The sequence below is a fragment of the Halichoeres trimaculatus genome, unplaced genomic scaffold (genome assembly GCF_033239565.1).
Source record: "Halichoeres trimaculatus isolate MK-OKI-2021-1 unplaced genomic scaffold, fHalTri1.1 fHalTri1_scaffold_2, whole genome shotgun sequence".
In the NCBI taxonomy this organism is placed as follows: Eukaryota; Metazoa; Chordata; class Actinopteri; order Labriformes; family Labridae; genus Halichoeres; species Halichoeres trimaculatus.
The window spans coordinates 4,637,559-4,659,812 of record NW_027437180.1 but is presented as its reverse complement, the minus strand read 5'-3'; the positions used below and the strand labels follow the sequence as shown (position 1 = coordinate 4,659,812).

The following is a 22,254-nucleotide window of genomic DNA, read 5'->3' as shown; positions in this document are numbered from 1 at the left end:
GGTAACCTGATAAAACACTCACAGCTTCGTCATGAGCTAATTAGATGTTTAATCCCACAAGACTCAACCGTTACGGGAGTTCCTTTCAGTAAAAGAAGAGATAAAGATCTGAAAGACTTTCTCTCTGCATTTAATTTACCTGCATGCTTAAACATCCTGTGAACAAACACGTGGGAAAATATCAAATGCTGCAGGACATCAGAACCCTCAAGCAACAGCATGTGTGTTTGCAAAATCTCTCATTCATACACACAGTCAGTCCTTCACTTGAGATCGACATGTCTGGACAAGTTAGTCCAGTGTTTTTTTCCGGGAATATCCAAAAGCATCAAGTAGTTTCCTGGACTGTTTATGTGACATCCAAGCATTCACTGAGCATGTTTTGTACATGAAACATCCCTACCTGTCCAAAGACTGAGTCCACTATTGGTCGCAGCTTTCTCCTGTCTCCCTCCTGCAGCCAGAGCTCTTCAGGGTCACCCACAGGAGAAGACAGACTCAGGGTCTTGGCCTTGGGCTTTGGAGGCCTCTTCATGCTTGCTGAGCTCCATCGCCTGAGAGACTCTATCTTCTTCTTGATGGAACCCTGGAGACAGGACAAAGAGCTTGAAATGAGAGTTTTCCCTTATTCCCCACACAGAAACGGTAATAAAATAAAAAATAAAATGACAACAGGAGAAAGTAACCTGAATGAAAGGTTTTGGTTTATGAAGAAGAGATGATACACATATACAGCAGCAGCACTGGTATGAGTATACACTTACTGAGAGAGCAATATCATTAAAACAAAAGCATCCTGAGTTTTATGTAGGGATGGGTATCGAATTAGGTATAGATATAGGTACCAACCAAATTCAGTCATCTTTGTGACTGTGAGGGAATGGGAGAGTAGGTGATTTTCCATTTGCTGGATATGAACACAGCATTGCAAGGTTATAAATATGTAGAATAAACATTGAAGAAAAATATGTTAAATTGAAATTTTTTTGCATCTCATTATCAAAAAAACTGATATTTTTTACCACATAAACACAAAAACTACCGAAAATTGGTACCGTTGGGTACCCATACCAATTAACAGGTACCGGGCATCAGTACCGCATTGTTTCAAATGTGAAAGGTACCCATCCCTAGTTTAATGTGACTTTACTTTTGCACAGTTTCAAAGGGTTTTCTGTACTGGCTGAATGTGGTGCCAGGAAATGACAAACTGACTTGAAAAAGTTAGATTTTCATTCACACGCTCAATTAATGTTGTGTCACAGATAAAAAAGCAGAAGGAATGAACCAATAAGGAAACAAGGTGGAAGTGTGCCCATGTACTTCAGGCTTCAGATGCAGAAGCTGGGTCACCACACTATATCCTGTTAAGTTAGTAAGAGCAGCTGTGGCAGGATTAAGGACACTGCAAAAGTCATTCTACTGCATGTACATCCACTGACCTTCTTCAGTATTTTCCCTTCTGGCACCTCCATCGTCGATACGCTTTTGGCGTCAGTCATCTTTGCAGCACAGCTTGCATGCACAAAGGCGTCCTCGTCCTCTCTGTCTCTCCTTCAGCACGCTCTTGTCCACTCTTCCTCTTTATCTGCCTTTAGAGCGTCTGACACCAGTTGATAATCTGGGCATATCTCTAACTGTTGTTGCTCCCGCTCTCATCCCCCTCTCCCTCTCTCTCATTCATCCCTCCTCTGTCTCTGTCCACACAGACCCCTCACTCAGACTGTCAGCTTTTGTCCAGCCTCGGAAACAGCTGGAGTGCCTTTTGTCATGCAAAAGCATTTTAACTGACCAAACAATAAACAGGAAAAACATCTCCTGCTTCTAAAAGTGCATCTGTAACATTTTCTTCCACGTGTTGTGTTCTGTGAGCTGTTTGCTGATTTCTGTCCACGTATGTGGCATCTGCATTAATCCTGGGTTTATTCCCTCCCGGCTCTCAAGCTGATGTAGGCTGATGTCCTCAATCCTCTGCCCTTTAGATTGCTTCCCATTGTTTATTACGTCCTGCATATGGGCCTGTGCAGTCCATGATGATTTAACAAAATCTCTCTCAGTATAAAATTTAATCTCTCTTAATGAAATACAAAATATAACCAGAACAGGTAATGTTTTTAGCATTCACAGACACAAGTGACTGAACAGAGCTTAAGGTAATGTAGATTGGATTATGCTGATGTTTGGACCTTCCCAACATTATTCACTGCAAAGCCTCACATCCACTAACCCGTAAGAAGATGAAAATGTAAAAGGATCAGAGAACATGCTGTTGAAGTTTTCATGTTTAAGAGATGGATTCTCTCGGGAAAAATGGTGAGACTCTCCTTTAGAGATTGTTATCATTAGTGTCCAGTCACTGTAAGGCCCTTAAAAGCTGTGTTTTAAGAAAAATGAAAAACAAATAATAAAATGGACAGTGCACAGTGCCACACTAGCTAGTGCAGCTACCTCAGAGTCCTGGTTCAGGCGATGTGGGCCTTTCTGTGTGGAGTTTGCATGTTCTCCCTGTGCATGTGCGGGTTTTCTATGGGTACTGGATTCCTCCGTGGGTTGGAGTGTGCTTGTAAAAGGTTGTCCACTTCTTTGTGTCCACCCTGGGATTGACTGGCGACCCATCCACGTTGTACCTAGCCCTTCACCCAAAGACAGCTGGAATAGGCTCCAGCCATTTGCAACCCTGAACAGAGCAGAAGATGAATGAATGAATTTTGTGAATTTGAACATTGATTCAGTTTGTAGAAAAAAACAGAAAATATAGAAAACAAGACAGAAAAAAAAGATTACAAATGACTGAATAAACACAAGTGACAACATTGCAACAACATTCAAAAAAGGCTTGGGTCTGAAACACTATTTTGCTATCTGCACGCATTGTATGGGGGGTACATTTTTTGTCTTACTCTGTGGTTAAGAAGATAATAGGAGCGTCTTATCCAATCAGAGGCACAGCTCAGCTCACATGACTGAAGGTCGCTATATTGCTGCTAGAAAGGAAGCACTTCCCTTCAGCTTTTCCTCTCACTGGCTGTTGGTGATGGAAAAGTGTGTTTTAAATGGCGACGCCCACCCCCCTGTGAGCCAAAGCAGAGAAGTTAATCATGCTCAAGCACAGCATTTTTTCACTTACACAGGCCAAAAGAACTGGGCCTGTATGCACATTCAGTCATTGAATAATGGGACCATTAACGCTCTGTTATAGAACAGCTTGTTTGGCTGCATGCACCACTGCAAATTATTGGCCAGTTAACCAATTACACAGGTGCAGATTACATCATAATTAAGGGGAACCTCCTGGAAAACCCCATCAAACAATATGAACTGCTCATATCTACCACTCATAAACAGCAATAAACCTGGCGAGCGGTAACAGTGTGACTGAGAGAAGATCAAGAAAAACGTTTTCAGCGGGAGAAATGGAGATGTTATAACAAGAATGTACATGGACAAATAGTTATCAGTGAGTCAATCAGATTAATGAAGAGAAAGAGAAAGTTTGGTGATCTTGAATAGAGTAAATGTGTGTGTGGTCTTTCTGAGGGCACAGTAGAAAACCTCAATAATAAAATCAGTAATATGAAATCTGCTTTGAGGAACAAAGCTGCAGCAATGCCCCTTTACCTCCATGGATAACTCTCAAAGCAGTTTATGAACGGCAACATTTCAGCACACACATCTTTGAAAGACCCAGATGCATAAAAGCAAAGAGAGAATCAAACTTGTAAAACTGACAGCAACAAGCCTTTCCTGTTTGAGACTTTAATCATCTTCCTTATCTCATCTGTTCGCTAAAAAAATTTCATGTCTTCTAAATTTTAATTTGCTGTTTGGCTACATATCGCCACCTTTCCAAAGGATTGTCCACTGTCTTTGCATATTTTATCTCAAACAATAGCATTGTATGATGTCTGCCTTTAAACAGCTGAACAGGGGCTGTAATCCTGCAGTTAGCACCTGCAATGATCAGATATACCTTCATTAAATCTAATGCTCTATTGGGCCGTTAACCTGGCTCATGCATACCACTAATGTGTATTTTTCAGTTTGTCAGTGTGAACACTCCATAAATGCTTAAAACTGCAAGACTCAACCATTGAGGGAGTTCCTCTCAGTAAAGGAGATTAAGATTTGAAAGACTTTCTCTCTGCATTGTTTTTAGGGATTAACGTCAATGCATGAACATATCCTGTGAACAAACACGCAGGAAAACATAAAATGCTGCAGGACATCAAAACCCTCAAAACTGGCATGTGAGTTTGCAAAATCTCAACCATACACACAGTCAGTCCTTCACTTAAAATCGATGTGTCTGGACAAGTTGGTCCAATGTTTTTGTCCGGGAATATCCAAAAGTATCAAGTAGTTTCTGGGAATGTTTATGTGACATCCAAGCATTCACTGAGCATGTTTTGTACATGAAACATCCCTACCTGTCCAAAGACTGAGTCCACTATTGGTCGCAGCTTTCTCCTGTCTCCCTCCTGCAGCCAGAGCTCTTCAGGGTCACCCACAGGAGAAGACAGACTCAGGGTCTTTGCCTTGGGCTTTGGAGGCCTCTTCATGCTTGCTGAGCTCCATCGCCTGAGAGACTCTATCTTCTTCTTGATGGAACCCTGGAGACAGGACAAAGAGCTTGAAATGAGAGTTTTCCCTTATTCCCCACACGGAAATGGTACATATATATATATATATATATATATATATATATATATATATATATATATATATATATATATATATATATATATATATATATATATATAACCTTTGTAGTGCAGAGTCGTTGTTAGTTAAATCAAAGGCAACACATTTGTCGCTGTGTGTGTGCTTTGTGTTCTGTGGAATAACAGACACCAAGTCTATCACCAGGGTTATCCCACAGATACCAAGTCCAGATGTTTCAGATTAGCATGTTAAGACAGGAGGAGCTGGACACACTTTCAAGAGAAACAGTGTGTCTTTAAGGAATGCAAGAGAATCCCCCTAACACACACACACACACGCATGCATGCACACACACACACACACACACACACACACACACACACACACACACACACACACACACACACACACACACACACACACACACACACACACACTCTCTCTCCTTAACTTGGCACCCTAAGAGGACCACTGGTGGAACAATCCTTTTCGGCCCAGAAAATAAATCAGTAATGCTCATCAAAATAATTTCACCCAATGTTCATTTAAAGAAACGTGCTGTCCCAGATGGGTAGAGTTATACATAACTTTTGCTCTTGTACAGCTGCCCATAGCCCCACCCCTTCCCAACTTTAAGAACCTGGAAACTAAGACCCATCATCAGTCTTGTGTTCCAACAGATATTATAGAGATAATACATATACATTAAAGTACCCTGAGGCCAAAACGAGTGCCAATGAATGCCAGCAAAAAGATGCTGATCAATTTTACATTTTTTGAATAAAACACTTGCAGAGGAGGACAGACTGGGACAAAAAAAACAAACAAACCCTGGACTATGACTGGCCCACAACAATCGACAACAGACAACAACAATAACTATTATCATTGTTATTCATGTACCATACTAACCATCATTTCCCTTTTTTTTTGCATTGTACTGAACAACACAAACTGGGTATAGATAAAACTGCAGCAACCTGAATAACATGTTTCAATGTAATTACCTAATTTGGATGATAACTTATTTGCATACAATTGTCGTGGTCGCTGTAGGTAAGAGGAATAACATCATCAGAAAACAGTCCGCATATTAATAACTATAAATAAACTTTCTTCTGTTGATTCTTGTATTTTTTAATGTCAAAATATCAACCTTCCTCCTTAATCTAGGCTTAGGACCAGCATAAGTGACCTAAAAGAGACAAGCAAAAGCTTAAATCATTTGCATGCTCTGGCTGTAGCTTGGAGGGAACGCTGTATGAGTGAGGAGCACTTATCCGTCTGTGAGGCTGTTTTTTTTTTTTTTTCCAGCACCCACAGCCCAAAGAGAAGCAGCAGCAGGTACTGAAGATCAATACATGCTTTTACATCAGAGTCTTCACACTACAAAAAAACTTGCTGTGGCAAAGGCTAAGCGATCTCATCTCCAGTTTAAAATGTCTTCAAGACTTCGAGCCTAGTAAGATATTAAGTTAATATGAGCCACATTCACCTGACAAGTCCAGAAAATTATTTTATTCTGTTGCATCAGAGACGACCCAGACCTAAAGAGTAGAAATAGTCTCCTTGTACTGTTGGAACTTGTGCATGAGTTTCTAGAAATAGAACATTTTTCTTAATTTGAACTTCACAGGCGATTCTTTTCTCTCTGACTAAAAAAGGGATCTATAAAACCTCAAGAAATGACTCTTCTGGTTAATTTCCACATTCTCTTAACAAAGAATACAAATGAAAAACTGTTGAAACCATTCAAGATTGAGCAATATCCTCATCTCAGTTAGAAAGAAATATGTGGTCTGTCACTTCATGCAGCAATAATCACTTGAGTAAAACCACAGGAAAAGTCCCAATTTCAGCAACAGTCTAACAGCCTGTCCCTGACCCTCGTGTGACAGAGTGCTGAAACAGGAAGCATGCTAAGCACTTCAACAACAAGAAAAAAAGAACAAGTTTATGCATGTGAGAAAACGAAAGTAAGCAGCATTTTCCAGAAGTGAAGACAAGTTAAGGGAACTCTGCCCAGCAGATATTTCATTTGGGAAGAAAACAAAGAACCTATTCAACTTCTGGAGCGGCCCTAATTTCTGTTATCTGACAGCAAGTGATAAGAGTTGTATCTCAAGCTAAGAGCAAAGAGGCGGACTTTTTCCTCCATCTGACCAGGGGTGAGTACTAGTTGTAAGAATTTCTACTCTCATCTGCTTGTTGAAATTACACTCAGATTTCCTTCCATCATATTCTCAAAGGGTAAAACGTTTAGTAAAACAAATGAAGTGTGTTTACGTGATAGCATACATACAGCACTGCTTCACAGTCAAATGGAAGTTGCAGGCATTTAATGTGCTTTAATTTTCCATCCAGCATCTGTCCGTTACAATTAATGCAGCAGAACATTAAGTCCTTTAAAGCAATCTCTCCCTCTCCCTCCCTCTGCTCGTACTTTCTTTTCATTCGCGTTTATGAGCACCAACTGTTTCTCACTGTGCCTTATATAATCTCTCCGGCTCCATCATATACCACATCTCAATGTTCTCACTGTTCTCTTGCGCGTTCATTATCTTAATCCGTATCTGCGTCTTTATAAGCATCACCATGACTCTAATCTTTCCTACATCTGTGTCCCTCGCTCGGTTCTCTCTGACTGGTCGCATGAACTGCACTAAAAGTCGTTCACGAGTCTCATTCGACTCGTATTATCGGTTATTGGCTCGTCCTGTGTTTTCTGACATCTTCGTGACCACGTATGTATCCAACAAGTGAAAATAAAACACCAGTAACGTTTACTTACTGAAACTGAAGCTTGTTTTTGCTAGCTGTGAGCATACCGTGTCTTGGAAAGGAGTTTTGCTTTGACTGCTCCTGCAGCGTGCACTGTAAACCCGGATAAGTTGAGTTTACTTGAAAATAACGGTTACCTTAAAAAAAAAAAAAAAAAAAAAAAAAACTAAATAATTAAATATGAAAATGAGTTAATTTAACTCATCATCTTAAGTGGTAACGATTGTTATGAAAAATCATTGTGTGTAATCTCTTTAATCCAATTAACCTGATGCTTATTTGTGACAAATTAATATATTAAGTAATGTTAAAAAAGTCTTGCATATTACTGTAAAACACGATAAGTTGACCTTACTCGAAACTGAAAGACGATGTCAATAAATTTACCTTATAAATTAAGTAAATGTTATAATAAAAAAACTAAAGCAGATCTGAACAACTAAATTAAATGAAATTTTAAAGTACAGCTTGGTCTTAAATCCACAACGTTCCCTCCTCACTTATGGTTACAAATGCTGTCACAACAAAAATCAGCTCTAATTTCATAACTTTAGTAACCGTGAGTGAGGAGGGAACGCTGTGGATATGAGACACTGCTGTACATTGAAACATTATACTTCAGGGGGCACAGGTTGTCTGAGCCCCACAGCACTGACAGCACAGGGTCTTATACATATTGACTATTGCATTGTGCGCCCAATTGTAAATATACTGATAAATGAAATGTTTGACTCAGGCCAATTTTGAAATTAAGTGTAAAACGCTGTAATTTATTCATTTTTGACACAGCTGAGCAATGCCACATAGAGAGTAGACAGCTGAGCAATGCCACAAGGAGCACAGATACTGGTCAATGCAAACAGTCTAGGCTGCTGTATGTCTCATATGGTCTGTGTCCCCTCCTCATTCACGGTAACAAATGCAGTCACAAACTAATAATTTAAGTTGTGCTTACTTAAACGGTACAAAAAATAAAATCCACTCAGAAATCATCAGTTTCAACACTGAAAACTAAATAGCAAGTAAGTAGTAAGTAAATTGAACTATCAAATTTTAAGGTTTCATAGCTTAATCAAATTGAGTGATTTGAATGTTGGGTTTTACAGTGTGGCATTTGCAGCAGGGGAATATCTGGGTTTGAACTGGTCTCTTTAAATAGTTTTAGAAGCAGACTGAGGTGCTGGAAGAAGATGCTTTGACTGATGACTTCCTGTTATGGGATGTTCAGCCGCTGCTGCTTTTGGCTAGGACATTGTTGAAAATGAGCTTTTCCTGGCTAAAGTTGGAGAAAACAAAATAAATAACAGTTAACTGTTGCTGCCATACGACAGCACATTATATGAAGTCCAGGAAACGTATAGGAGGAACAGGAAAGAGATGACTGTCAGCAAATAAATCAGACTTGGTATTCACACGGCGCTTTGCTTGAGGAGGCAGAATATAATCTCATCCATATTCTAGGTTTACGAAACAGAATTCATACCGTTATCTTAGTTTTTCATGATGGTTTCCAAATAAGTAACTCTTGAAATGTAGAGATTTTAATTGATAAAGGCTTACAAATCCTGCAGTTTAGAAAAACAAATGACATCAAAACTAGACCTTTTATTCATAAAAATTACTTAAACAACTTCTTAAACTTGAAAGTCTAAATTGTTTTCGAAAGACTAAAGGTGCAATGCAGACTCAAATGTTGTGGCTCATTAGGGTTTAGATCTTTATAGAATAAACTGTAATTTTATACAGAAAAGTGTAGAGCTGATCTGTGTCTCTGACTCTTTATTTCAGAACAACAGAAGACAAATTTCCTGAAAGGAAGAAGAATAATCTGTCATTCCAATTGTATCACTTGTTTCTTTTATAGAGGCAGAGGAAACCTGAAGTAGAAAAAAATAAGCTGTCCCAAAAATAAATGGAAAATAAAGTCTTTCCTCGTGCTGAAACATTGAACTTAATTTAACATTCAAATAGCAGATCTCTGAAATAAAGGTTAGAACATAAACTCTGGTGGCACACTTTAACTTCCTTCCTCCTGTTTTTCTGAGCTGAAATTTTGACTTAGTGGTAAATTTCAACACTTCAGAGATAAGAGCAGCAACAAGAAAATAGATGAAGACAGAGGAAGTGTAAATGATAGAGAGAGATGGGGAAATAGGGGCTGTGACTGGTGGAGGATGAGCATTACATATTTCAGTCTAACCTGTTGCCTTTAATCCTGCTCTGTCTTTATATTCTAAATCTTTACTCTACTGTATTCCCTCCAAATTACACCAACTCCTGTGATAATCCCACTCTGCCATGGCCCACATTACACCTCAGCCTGTGTCGGTCTGTCCACATGAGTGTAGTGGAGCTTTAATATTGTGATGGCTGATCATGAATGAAATTTCAGGTACTATGAACCAATCTGTCAGAAAGTGGTTTTATAGCACTTTAGAATTTAAATGCTCTTGGATTACAGGATCTGAAAAGCATAATCCTGCCCTATCGCATCATGTCTATTAGTTACCCAGTGCTATGGCGCTTTCTTGTGGTCATATACCAATACAGCATGAAGCCTGAACCTTGTATTTCCACTTTTTTGCTGCTTTTCCAATATAGAAAGTTTGAAAGGAACATTGTGAAATTTTTCACTTCACATTTGTTTTGTTATCGTTAGATGTCCTGTCTTAATAAAATAATAGGAGTTTGGCAATCTTTTTTTTGCCTTTAACATAAACAGGGAGGTGTCGAATTTGCAAGACTGGGGAATAGTTTCTGGAAAGACTGTAGATTTTTGTCATATATTGAGCTGGGTTAATGTAGCCTCTCTTACAACTTAAAAATGAATGAAACACGTGTTAGAGCGTACCATGGAGAGCAACCGCAGGTAGATCAATCTGTTGAACAAAAATGCTATAAAAATGTAATTAAACATTAAAGCAGCAACAAGCAAACAAATCTGCTTTCAAAATTAACATTGTCTCTTTGGGATATCAGTCAGTCGTTGTTATGAATTTAGTAGTGATCTACTTTGTCATTTAAGACCCAGCCAAAATGTATTTGGCCCACCTAAAACTGAAATCCTGGTGCCATCCCTGCTCTTCATATTTATATGTTAGAGAAATCTTTGGATCTGTTTGTAAACTGTTATAAACACTCAATTTTTATTTGTTAGTTAGATAGTTAGTTTTGTTTTTCTAAGCATGAGCTCTCAATGAGACTTGCTAAAATGGTGAGGTTCTCATCCTGGTTAATGGCACAATGGAGGGGCAGGCCTCAAACACCAAGGCCTGCCCATAGCCCCACCTCCGACAGGCCTCCAGAGGGCTGGCCAATCGGAGTGAAAGGGGTTTGTGGAGAGGGGAGTCAAATTTTAAGGTTTCATAGCTTAATCCGATTGAGTGATTTGAACGTTGGGTTTTACAGTGTGGCATTTGCAACAGGGGAATATCTGGGTTTGAACTGGTCTCTTTCAATGGTTTTAGTAGCAGACTGAGGTGCTGGAAGAAGATGCTTTGACTGATGACTTCCTGTTATGGGATGTTCAATGGTGTCTGCTTTTGGCCAGGACATTGTTGTAAATGAGCTTTTCCTGGCTAAAGTTGGAGAAAACAAAATATATAACAGTTAACTGTTGCTGCCATATGACAGCACATTATATGAAGTCCAGGAAACGTATAGGAGGAACAGGAAAGAGATGACTGTCAGCAAATAAATCAGACTTAGCACTCAAATAGCGCTTTGAAGATAACTTCACCCATATTCCAGGTTTATGAAATAGAATTCATAACGTTATCTTTGTTTTTCATGATAGACTTCCAAATAAGTAACTCACTTTAAGTTTGTTTAGTGGTCGTTAGATGCCCTGTCGTAATAAAATAATAGGAATTTGGCAATATTTGTTTTGCCTTTAACATAGACAGGGAGATGTTGAATTGGCAAGACTGGGGATTAGTTTCTGGAAACTAACTCTGTGGTATATTAAGCTGGGTTAATGTAGCCTCTCTTACAACTTAAAATGAATGAAACACCTTTTAAACCAAATGTGGATTATATAGAAGCTGTAAATAATAAAAATCCCTTTCTGATTTATTTTCAGTGAACAATATAACTCTTGGTGTAAGATTAGAAATCAAGAATGAAGATTACTTTTGATATGATTAACAAAATAACCAAATGCCGAGATCTGCCAATAGATTGTTTTGTATATTTATATTAAAGGCAAAGAAAACCCAACATCCTCTGTAGCTCCACCCTCTGTGACTGGCAGAGTAGTTTACTATAAAACAGACCCAACAGAACAGTCAAACTACATACTACATGCAAAAGCATTAGATGATATGTAGTGCCTATTACATACTACATTCACATGTAGAATGTAGTAGGCGGTTTGGAAAACAGCCCTGAGGTAGCCAATTACATAACAATTAAGGGAGGGCATGGTCCCCCTTGGCCACCCTTTGACTCATTCCTGATCAATATTCTTTAAAGTCTTGGGTGTTTCTTTTTTGATTAAGGTAAACTGTTTCATTTTCCCCATGTTTATTTACATAGCTTGTGGTAAACACTGAAAGACTGGCAAACTTTTTTTCTTTACATTTTACTGACAAAAATTGGCGGTGAAACAGAGAGAAGCACAACCATAGCTTCTGTTTCTATCTCACCTTTTTGATGCCAAGTGAAAAAAGCAAAAGGTGTCTTTCATCAAGGGCAATGAGTGCAGTGACCGTCTGATACATATGTCTATCATCTTATCCAGTTATCATTTGGATATGATATGTCATTAAACTGAAGTGTTGCTTTGACTTACCTGTAACCTTCAGGAAAGAGTTCAACAATATTACCAGTTTCCTTTCTACAGGCCTTGAGCCTTAGGATTCATAGGTGGTGCACTAAATTAGCTTTACCTAAAAAGTCCTAAAAGTAGAACAACATTTTTATCACATATATCACAGAGTCGCATCGAGTGTTACACTAAGTTAAACACAAAGCCTAAAACGTGAGAAGCAGCTTTGAAGATGATGGGATATGCTGATGATCTCAGAGGTTTAAAAAGGGTGAAAACAGTTTTATTCAGTTCCCTGGAGAAACATTGTTCTGACAACTGCATCTGGGTGGTTACAAAACATTTTATTTACATGAAATGTTAAACTTTTAAGTATACTCCTTTTTTTTTCAAAAGGAGTGTAACAGTCTCAGCTTTGCTCCACCTTATTTCTGTCCTTGTGGCCCACAAGAGGTGAAGGTGGTGTGAAGGAGGGTTGGAAGTCAGCTGTGGGACGGGGTGAACATGAACCCCTCGGTGAGCCTGGTGTTCCTAAGCCCACATCCCTGCTGCTCTTCCGCCTGATATGAGCTCTTAAACTTCTTCCCGGCACCATTAGTAGTCCTCCTCCCTCCTCCACCAGGCCGTCAAACACGGCCCCAAGACTCTGTCGTATTCGCACACAGAAGTTTGGGCAGCTGAAAGCGTACAGTATGGGGTTCAACACAGGATTCAGGAAAGCAATGGTTGTAGCTAAAGGCAGCCCCACCTCCACCAGGTAGAGATTCTTGTGCACGTACTGGGCCGACACTTCAATGATGCAGAAGATGTGATACGGAGCCCAGCAAAGTGCAAACGCTGCGATCACAAATGTCACCATCTTGGTGAAGCTCTGGGACAACTGGCTGGGACTGGTAGAGGGGGACAAACCAGTTGGTGTCAGGGATAGAGAGGGACCAGAGGATGGAGGCTTGAGAAACATATCAGTGGTTTTTGTGGGTGTATCTGTAGATGAGGCACCATTTTTGTTTGAAAGGATAAGGGTTTCAGTCAGTCTGCTGGCACTTTGCTTCCTCCTCCTCCTCCTTTTCCTCAAGCTGAGTCCTATTTGGATGTAGCTCCCTGCTATCACCACCAGGGGGAACAGGAAGGCTATTAGCAGCTTGGAGATTGCAGTTGCTGCCTGCCTCACTTTGCAGTTTCTCTCCAGAGTGGCTTCAGATGAAGCATACAAGGCAAAATCATGATAGCACAGTTTCCTCCCATCCTGTTTCTCAGTCACAGAGCGGAACAGGAAGTATGGAAATGTATTGAGTGCTGCCCACAGCCAACCCAGTGCACACACTTTCCACGCCCCTGCCACGGACCGATGATTCTGACTCCACACCGGCTTGGCCACCAGAAGGCAGCGGTCCAGTGAAATGGCTGCGAGCAGGAATGCTGACACAAACATGTTCAAGAAGAAGATGGAGGCTTGTGTTTTGCACAATGGGCCCCCAAGCTCCCAGCTGTGGGAGGAGCCCAGGTAGAAGGTGAAGAGAGGCAGGGTCAGAGTTGCCAGGAAGTCAGACATGGCCAGGTTCAGCACCCAGACAGAGGCCACAGTGCGGCGCTGCAGACGAAATCCCACCACCCAGAGGATCAGAGCGTTTTCTAAGATCCCCAGGCAGGAGACCAGACCGTGGATGCAAACCACCACCATGTTTGCCTTGGTGTTATTGTTGAGGCTGTGTTCCCTCATGGCCTGCAGCAGGGGGCAGTACAGCTGGCCCCCAGACACATCTGAGATCAGAGTGCTGTTTGGCATCGTGCCCTGAAAATAGAAAAAACAAGGGTAACATTTAGGAGGAAGTGCTAGTTGATTAATCTAATTTCAGTTCCACAAATGACAAGACCATACAAGTGGTAATCATTAAGCAACATAACAAGGACAATGTTGGGGAACTGCAGTCAGGCAAAGTTATGAAATATGATCCAGGTTTAGAGCTGCATGAATAGATCATATATAAACACAACAGCAAAGGGTTAGAAAATAAAAAAAAATTATAATAAAAAAATAAAATAAAATAATAATAATAATAATAATAATAATAATAATAATAATAATAATAATAATAAACAAAAAAATATAGTAGTAATAACATTGCAGCTACTGAAACAAGGTAATACAATGGGAGGGAAAAAAAGAAAGCCTAGGGGAGACTTTTTTTCCCACTTGCTTTACATTCCCTGAAGAACATACTATAACTTTAATCAGTGAATATAAAAATTATTTTAAAGTTAATGCTACAGTGGATTATGGCCAGTTTGGCCCTGTTAGAAAGAAAAACGTCAGGTCAAGTAACTGCAGCACCAAAAAAAGAAGAAAAAAAAAGATTCTGAGTGCTTAACACTGGATTTCCCAGACATTTGTTGGAATTCTATTTTTTTTTTGTCTTACAGTTCTGAGATCAAATCCAAAATTCTTGGAAATTCTTCACTTTTTTCTTACAATCTTTTTAAGTAAGAGATCCGACTTTTTCAATCTCTTAGAATGATGACTTTGGAAGCCAATTTTTTTTTCATGGAAATTGTCTTATTGGCTCACGCCTTTGTACTTATTTTTACTACTTAAAAATATCAATGGGAAATGTGATAGAACTTCTAAATGTACAGTGTGTGACCTGTAATTTCATGATACGGAATAAATGAAATAATAATAATAATAATAATAATAATAATAATAATAATAATAATAATAATTGCAGCCACTCTTTGTTTTGAAGCAATGCAACTTACCAAATGCTGCAAAGCTCTGTTCTTATGGTGATTAAGATGAGATCAGACTCCATGTCTTGTCTTGATCGTCTTATTGATTGATTGATTGATTGGTTGATTGATTGATTGAGTATTTTTGTTTTGTTTTTAATAAAAATGTCTTACTTCACATGAGCCTAAAAATGATTAGGCCTAAATTGATTTTTAACAATCAAAATTAAACTTACTACATTTTATTTTAAAGCGCCTTTCTGAACACTCAAGGTCACTCTACAGTTCATTTAAAACACAAATAAAAAGACAATCACAACAGAAATAAATAAAACCAACAGACAAACAGGGGTGACATGAAGTTAAAATGAATCAGAGAGACTGGATTTTCCAGATTGAAACATATGGTTTTGGTTTTGATTTTTGAAACAAGAGGGTCATTGTTTCTGATGTGAGGTGGACGTGAGTTCAAGAGTTTTCATAAGCAATTCAGGCAGCATTTTTCCCCTAAATTGTCCTATGATAAGACATTTTTCTGGACTTATAAGGTGAATGTGACTCATGGTAAATTATTAAGACATTCTTTACCAAATTGGAAAAGGCTTGCTCGGATTTCAGACTTTGCTGTGAACAAGGTTTTTAACTCCTGCAGCTCTACCACAACTTGAAAGTAGCTACAGAGAACACAACTTTTAACTGAGGTAAAATAACAACAGAGAAACAGGCATAAATATAACATTATCGGTCAGACTTCTTTCGCCTCACCATCAGAGTCTTCATCTGCTGGCCACTATGAACATCTGTGTAGTTTTAACGTCTCAGTGTAATTTATGCTCAGATGGTGTCAATTTACACATTTTTGTTTTGGTTAAGCGTCTAAGATTTGTTAACTTCTGCGTGAGCTGATGATTTTATTCATCTTTGTGGTTGTCTACAGTGGGAAAGATTTCCTGGAACATCAGTGATGCTGCTGCTGCTGACGATCACGATACGATCAAAAGACTTGCCCTTTCTTGTCGACCGTTAGTGCAGCAAATTACTCCCTGTCCTCAAACAGTGATTAAAGGAAATGAGCTTCATCATCGTCTCGCTTGTTATGCTCGTTTAGCCTCATAAAAACCCCATAAAATGAAATTACGATGATAATGATTAGATTAAATCAACATGCCTGACATGATGATAAATCCTCCTGAGCTGTGTGTTTCTGGGCAGTAGAACGTCTGCCTTGGTATTACTCTGAACTACAACAGCATTGTTGTTGGGTTACATTTTCATAGGAGGAACAAAAACCTGATACAGAGACACCTTGTGTTCCTCCTGCTCTGATGTCTTACAAAATGACAGATACAGTCATTTTAATGACAGGCCTCAGGCTACACTTATATTACACTTAGGGAGAATCTGCTTATCTAAACAGTGGGTTAGGGAGCAAATTGACTCTAAACACTGCTATTTAATTTATTGTTTCCTCTTCCATACACTCTGGAAAACCAAATGAGAAAACTACTCCTACACTGTTACAAACATGTCACAGCCTGTTCTTGTGGTCCAACCACATACCAAGTCTTGGGCAACTACACATGTTATGTGAGGCAATGCAGTCTGGGAATGTGTGAGAATCCAGGAAGATATCAGCATGAGGTGTTCAGGATTGATGCTTATCTGTGAATCCATCAGTCTTTCTTTTGTTCCCCTTTGATATAATCACTTTGGTCTATCTACCCTGGAGTGAACCTGCCAGAACACATAAAATCCATGGAAAGTGGCAGTTTAAGAGAAAACAATTTACCTTAAGTCAAAAAAGGTCACTGCACTCCTTTAAATGCCAAATATAAAGCAAACAGGATGGTGAAGTAACTGTTGTTATTATTCAATGCACCAAACTCTTGAGTAATATCAACATTGGTCTCTTACTAACAAAAATATTTTAAAAGACTGAACTTTTAGGAGGCTGTTGGCATCTACTCAGGAAATTATGAACTCCTGATCATGTCTAAGAATTCCACGATAAATATCAAACTCTTCTAATTACATACAGTCATAGCAAAACACTTAGTCACATGCTCTAATCCCACCTTTTGTACACATGATTAAAGACATCAGCAATAAATCTATGACACAAGGCTGATGTAAATGTTTCCTCCTCAGGTGAAAATAGTACGTCTTTGTGTGAGAGCTGCTTGAAAAATAAACACTTAAAACAACAAAACAGGCAGATGACTCTTAGAGCTGGGCATGCAGTACAGACGATAATAGGTCTGGTGAGCCAGTCTCAGTAACCAGCTGCCAACCCTGTCACATTCAGCAGTATGCTTTTGCTTTTACTAATACTGATGTTGTATGTCTAAAGTTCACTGGGGTTAATTATTTTATTACATGTTACATTACCCCTGCTCATAAACTAAGTTTAAAGTAGAAGTGAGTTGCTTAAGATTAAGCTTCATCCAGATATTATTAGCATGGAGTTTAAATTACTGAAAAAACTTTTAGTCTGTCCTAACCTCCTGGCTACCAGGAAAAAAATATTGTCCAATCACAAGGATTTTAAGATTCCCCAATTTTTTTTTTAAGTTTTTTATATTTCAGATATTATTTATATTACTAGTATATTACAATGCTAAAATACAGTAAAAATTATTTAGACAATGTTCAAATGTGTTGTTAAGAGTCCCATATAAAATATGACACCAAAATTTCAAGCGAAAATTTGCTTATTAAAACATTTTATACACTTACTTTTCCTCTTCCCATAAATTGCACTTCCACTGATGGATGCCATTTCCTTAATGAAAAAGAGAAAGGTACCAAAGCCCCATCCCTTTACATTTGGTGTCATTGCAAAGCCCTGAATGTCCTCTGTAGATGGCATGAGGAGTTTATCCAGTAGTGTGAAGTAAGTGGAAGATATTTAGGTTTACAAATGTCCTCCACAGAGGAAAAATTTGAACTACTGGTAGTCAGGAGGCTAAAGGAAAGGAAGACAGAATCTGAAAAAAAAATTACAAAGTTATTAGACAACTACTTTTTTGTTGACATGGCCATTGAACCAATAAAACTAATAAAATATTTTCTATGTCATCATTACATCATGATGCTCTTTATACAGAGGTAGAACAGAGTAGGGATATGCGAAGGAACATTGAAAATGATGTACTGGCCTAGACCCCATTCAGCAAATTTGGGCGAGTTGTAAAATAAACTTGGTAGATCTAACGAACGTTCAAAGGAAAGCCTCTGACTTTAGCGGCAGAAGCCATGGGACATTAGATGACATTAGAGTTGAGTTTTTCAGAAAATATATTGACACTATGCCAGAGACATGTGCTGCTGTGACTACTGCAAAAGGTGGACAAACCAAATAAAAACAAAGGGACTAACTTCGCCTGATGTTTGTTGTGCTCACAGAAACCATCTGCATGAATTGTGGTCATGATTTTAAGGCAAAGGTCAGTACTTTCAGATCTGTCAGGTGTCCTTATTGGTTTGGCCACTACTGTAAAAAGCAGGATCACTGAATGTAATACAGATACTACACCGTAATACACGGATAATCAAATAAAAGAATTAACTGAACTGATTTTTTTTTTTTTAAAAAGCAGCATTGTATTTGTATATCAATCTTGATTTCATTATTTAGGCTTTTTATTATGCTGCATAAAACACCAAGCATGTAAACCTGATAATAATCAACCAATCTTTATTAATATATCCCCGAATCAAAACAAGTGTTATTTCAAGATTCTTCACAAAAACAGCAGATATAGATGTGCTTATGTTATAATCATTTACAAAGACCAAATAACAGGACAAGATAAGAATTCTGAATCAATGACTGCAGTGTCTGTGATGTCTAGATCTATAAACATAAACAGATCCCATAAAAGTACTGAGGCAACATTAAAAGGAAAGTCTACAGCAAACATCCTTGAAACCTTTTATAAACAACAAGAGCAGAATATAAATGAGCATAATAAGAGGCACAAAGTAAACAACAAACGCTGAGGAGAGGCAGGAAATAGTTCAGGGTACAACCAGAGGTCAGTCTGACTGGACTTTAACAACATTTCATTAAAATGTTTTCAAGGTTAGAGAATTTCAGGAGAATTTTCTAACTTACCGAGAAAGATTACATCTGTAGATTAAAAACACCTCAACCACCCCCTGAAAGATCGGTCCTAAAGATCGGTCCTAAAGATCTGTCCTGTGCCTGTTTCTGCTCTCACAGCCACTCATCCCTCCAGTTCTGTCACTTTCTGCTGCTCCACTGTTAGGGACACGCCCACACACACACACACACACACACACACACACACACACACACACACACACACACACACACACACACACACACACACACACACACACACACACTTGGCCTGCCGTGCTGATAAATTGTGATGGATGTGAACACTGATGCAAATTAAAACAGATATGGGACGGAGTTAAAACAAACAGTGTAGTAAAACATGGAGAAAAATAAAACCAGAAAGGAGCAGAGACTGAGAGATGATGTCAGTGACATGTTGTCGTCTGTCTTAGATGACTGATCATCACAGCAATCTGGACTTGTGAGAACTAGTTTCCCAGACATTTCCCTCTGTGCTGTTTCTTCCATGATTCCATCACAACATGTTACATCAGTGCAGGCACTCGCTTACTGACACATCTGTACGTCAGTGTCTGTTATTGAGACATAGCTAGAATTTACAACAAATGTCTTTTTTTATTTTTCCACTGAGGTTATCATTTTTTTAATAGTTACATAGTAACAGCTCAGAGTATAAAATCAAAGAAATGAGAGGGGACTTTTTATAAACATCTAAAAATGTCACCATCTGGTGGTGATCTCAGTGAATACAAGCTTAATGATTTTATCATTTTGTTATGGGTGGTTACACAAACTGGTACGCCAAGTTCATATTACTGTAACAGCTCAACTCTATGGACTTCTGACTGGCAGAAATGAAACCAGATATGATGGATCAATCATTCTTTTCGTGGATAGTATCTGAGGATTTACACGATTCACACATTACTTATGTTTTAGAGTTTTTTTTTTTTCCATTTTAGTGATTGTAAAAACTTAGCAATAAAGCACAGAAAACAGAAATCTTTATGAATGAGGCTGCTGGCTTTTTGCAGCACATCATGACGTGTGTTGATTGTGTTTCTCATTCATCTCTTTAAAATGATTTTCTTTTGCTTTCAAATGCACTTTTTTATGCATGGCCATGGTTCGATCCTTTAATTGTGTGTGTTCATAGGTTTCTGGCACACATACATATTTATTAATAGTTTGTTTTAATGTTAATGTTGTCTCTCTGCTCTATCTATGTCATTTTTTTTAAAGTTACAAAATTGACTTTATTTCAAAAAGAAAATTTATACAGACTCCAAATAAATTGACTGTGGCCCGAAACATATTTTGCAACTACATTGAGGGATACACCTCTGCAATTTCCTTTTTTCCCCTTTCTTTTTTCTTATATTTTTTCTTTTATTTCTAAAAGAATGGACAGAGTAGAGTTGCTTTAACATATCCTTTTTTTAAAGTCAAATGCCACTTTTACTTATCTTTACATGTATGTCTTATTTTAACCATTAATATTTGATGTTGTTTTCAAAACATTTTATGTCCTTTTGTCCGTTTTTTGTCTTTACTCTTTATCTCTTTTATTTCTATCTTAATTTGGTTTTACTGTCTGGTTAGTTTTTTCCACTGTTTTATCTCTTGCTCATTACTTTATCATCACTTTTATCATGGTTATTATTTATTTTATTATTCTTCTAACACTCTTATTATTGTTAGTACTGTTGTCAAAGTACTCTGCCAGTTTTTGTTTTCAAATTTGCTTTATAAACAAATTTATTATTATTATTATTATTATTATTATTATTATTATTATTAATATTATTATTGACTTCAAATTATTCTATTTATTATTTTTTGTTGTTTTAATTTTTCCTGCTGTTTACCTCTGGCCCTTGTGCTTTCAGTCTTTGTTGTTGGCTTCTTGTGCTTCCTGGGTTCTCTTCTCTTGCTGTTAGGTTTTTGTAACATTTGAGGTTGTACCTCTTGTTAAGGCTCTAACATGTCTCTGTTCAATTATTTTATAAATATGACAAGTATCTCTAAAGTTTAAAGGAGATTATAACATCATTTCAAAATTACGAAAACATTTTGTTTTAGTTGTTGTATAGGCTCAACAGTTTAATACACAATCCCACTGTTGGGGAGGACTACTACTTATTAGTATATCAGTATAGCTGAGTCTTCCAAAGATTACACTGCTTTTTAAATTACTCAGCATTGCAGTGATTTAATGACAAAGTTGTGTTGTCACCATATTTGGGAAAAAAATTCAATCAGTTGATGTTGAACACTGAGCAACATGCTCATATTGTAAATGTGATTATTTACCAGTCATAAAGAAAAATATGTTTGTGTTTATACAGTGTATAATTGATATTGTTAATATATTATCCAATGGGTTTTCAATGTTAATCTTCAGATAGTTTATGATGTGTTTTCAAGAACTATCTGGATAGTTTGAAAAACGTATCTCTAATTGAGAACAGAATCACAAAACAAACCAGTGACAGCAACCTGATAACTGACAGACAGTTTTTCTCTCCCTGCAGACTGATCATGGTTTCAGCGCTGGTTAAAGTCCTGCTGGTTTTGGGACTATCAGGGCACAGCGTGGCCTTTGTCCCACTTGGAGGTGGGACATCTTCTCATCAAGGCATCACGAGTTCAGCTCTGCTGCAAGCAGTGGCAGAAACGTGTCGGGCAGTGGCCCAGGAAGCTGGTTATGAGTTCGAACCCACGGTATGATGAAAAATAAAAGACAAACACACAGCAACCAGACATACACTGCAAACACAAGCTCACCTTCAACCTTATATGCTGCTCATTTTGCCACTCTTTGGGTCTAGTTGCAGGGAAAGATAACAGTCAGTCATGCAGTTTGGTCCCAGAATATTGGATTGGGTTTATGCTGACAAAGAGATTCATCCTCTTTAGGCAGACTTTGTGGTTTTCATACATCTCTCAGCTAACCACTGTCCAGAATAAAGCCAACAAATTTAAGAAACATCTGATTTTTTTTCTTTTTCTTCAAAATAGTGTAGCTAAGTGGCATTGTGTCATAATTTGGCTTTTGTTCATTCAAATAATGACATATCATGAGAAACACCTAAGCTTTGTGTTGTATGTTGACACTTTTAAATGAAATGGGGAAAACTGTGTTGTTATCATTCCTGACACCTCAAACCTTTGTTAGTGATGATAAGAACATCATTCCAATGTGTGA

General features: G+C 38.1%; 3 protein-coding genes across 3 annotated transcripts in view; 1 reads left to right on the top strand and 2 right to left on the bottom strand.

Annotated features, from left to right (window-relative positions):
• Positions 1-7,519, bottom strand: part of cabp2a (calcium binding protein 2a) — a 34,941-nt gene extending 27,422 nt beyond the window's left edge. The window contains exons 1-4 of the mRNA XM_074663614.1: positions 7,454-7,519; positions 4,428-4,610; positions 1,443-2,677; positions 404-586 (exon numbers count right to left, since the gene is read on the bottom strand). Of these exons, the coding sequence (XP_074519715.1) occupies positions 404-586; positions 1,443-1,502 (243 nt within the window). The 5' untranslated portion in view covers positions 1,503-2,677; positions 4,428-4,610; positions 7,454-7,519. The remainder of the gene's footprint in view (positions 1-403; positions 587-1,442; positions 2,678-4,427; positions 4,611-7,453) is intronic.
• LOC141784295 (prostaglandin D2 receptor 2-like) lies at positions 4,166-13,997 on the bottom strand. The gene is made up of 3 exons (XM_074662079.1): positions 12,636-13,997; positions 4,428-4,610; positions 4,166-4,183 (listed from the first exon to the last, which is right to left on the bottom strand). Exons 1-3 carry the CDS (start codon positions 13,995-13,997, stop codon positions 4,166-4,168), a joined length of 1,563 nt encoding a protein of 520 aa, XP_074518180.1.
• The window catches only part of LOC141785331 (von Willebrand factor A domain-containing protein 7-like), a 32,260-nt gene continuing 16,600 nt past the window's right edge, over positions 6,595-22,254 (top strand). The window contains exons 1-2 of the mRNA XM_074663602.1: positions 6,595-6,830; positions 21,581-21,770. Of these exons, the coding sequence (XP_074519703.1) occupies positions 21,588-21,770 (183 nt within the window). The 5' untranslated portion in view covers positions 6,595-6,830; positions 21,581-21,587. The remainder of the gene's footprint in view (positions 6,831-21,580; positions 21,771-22,254) is intronic.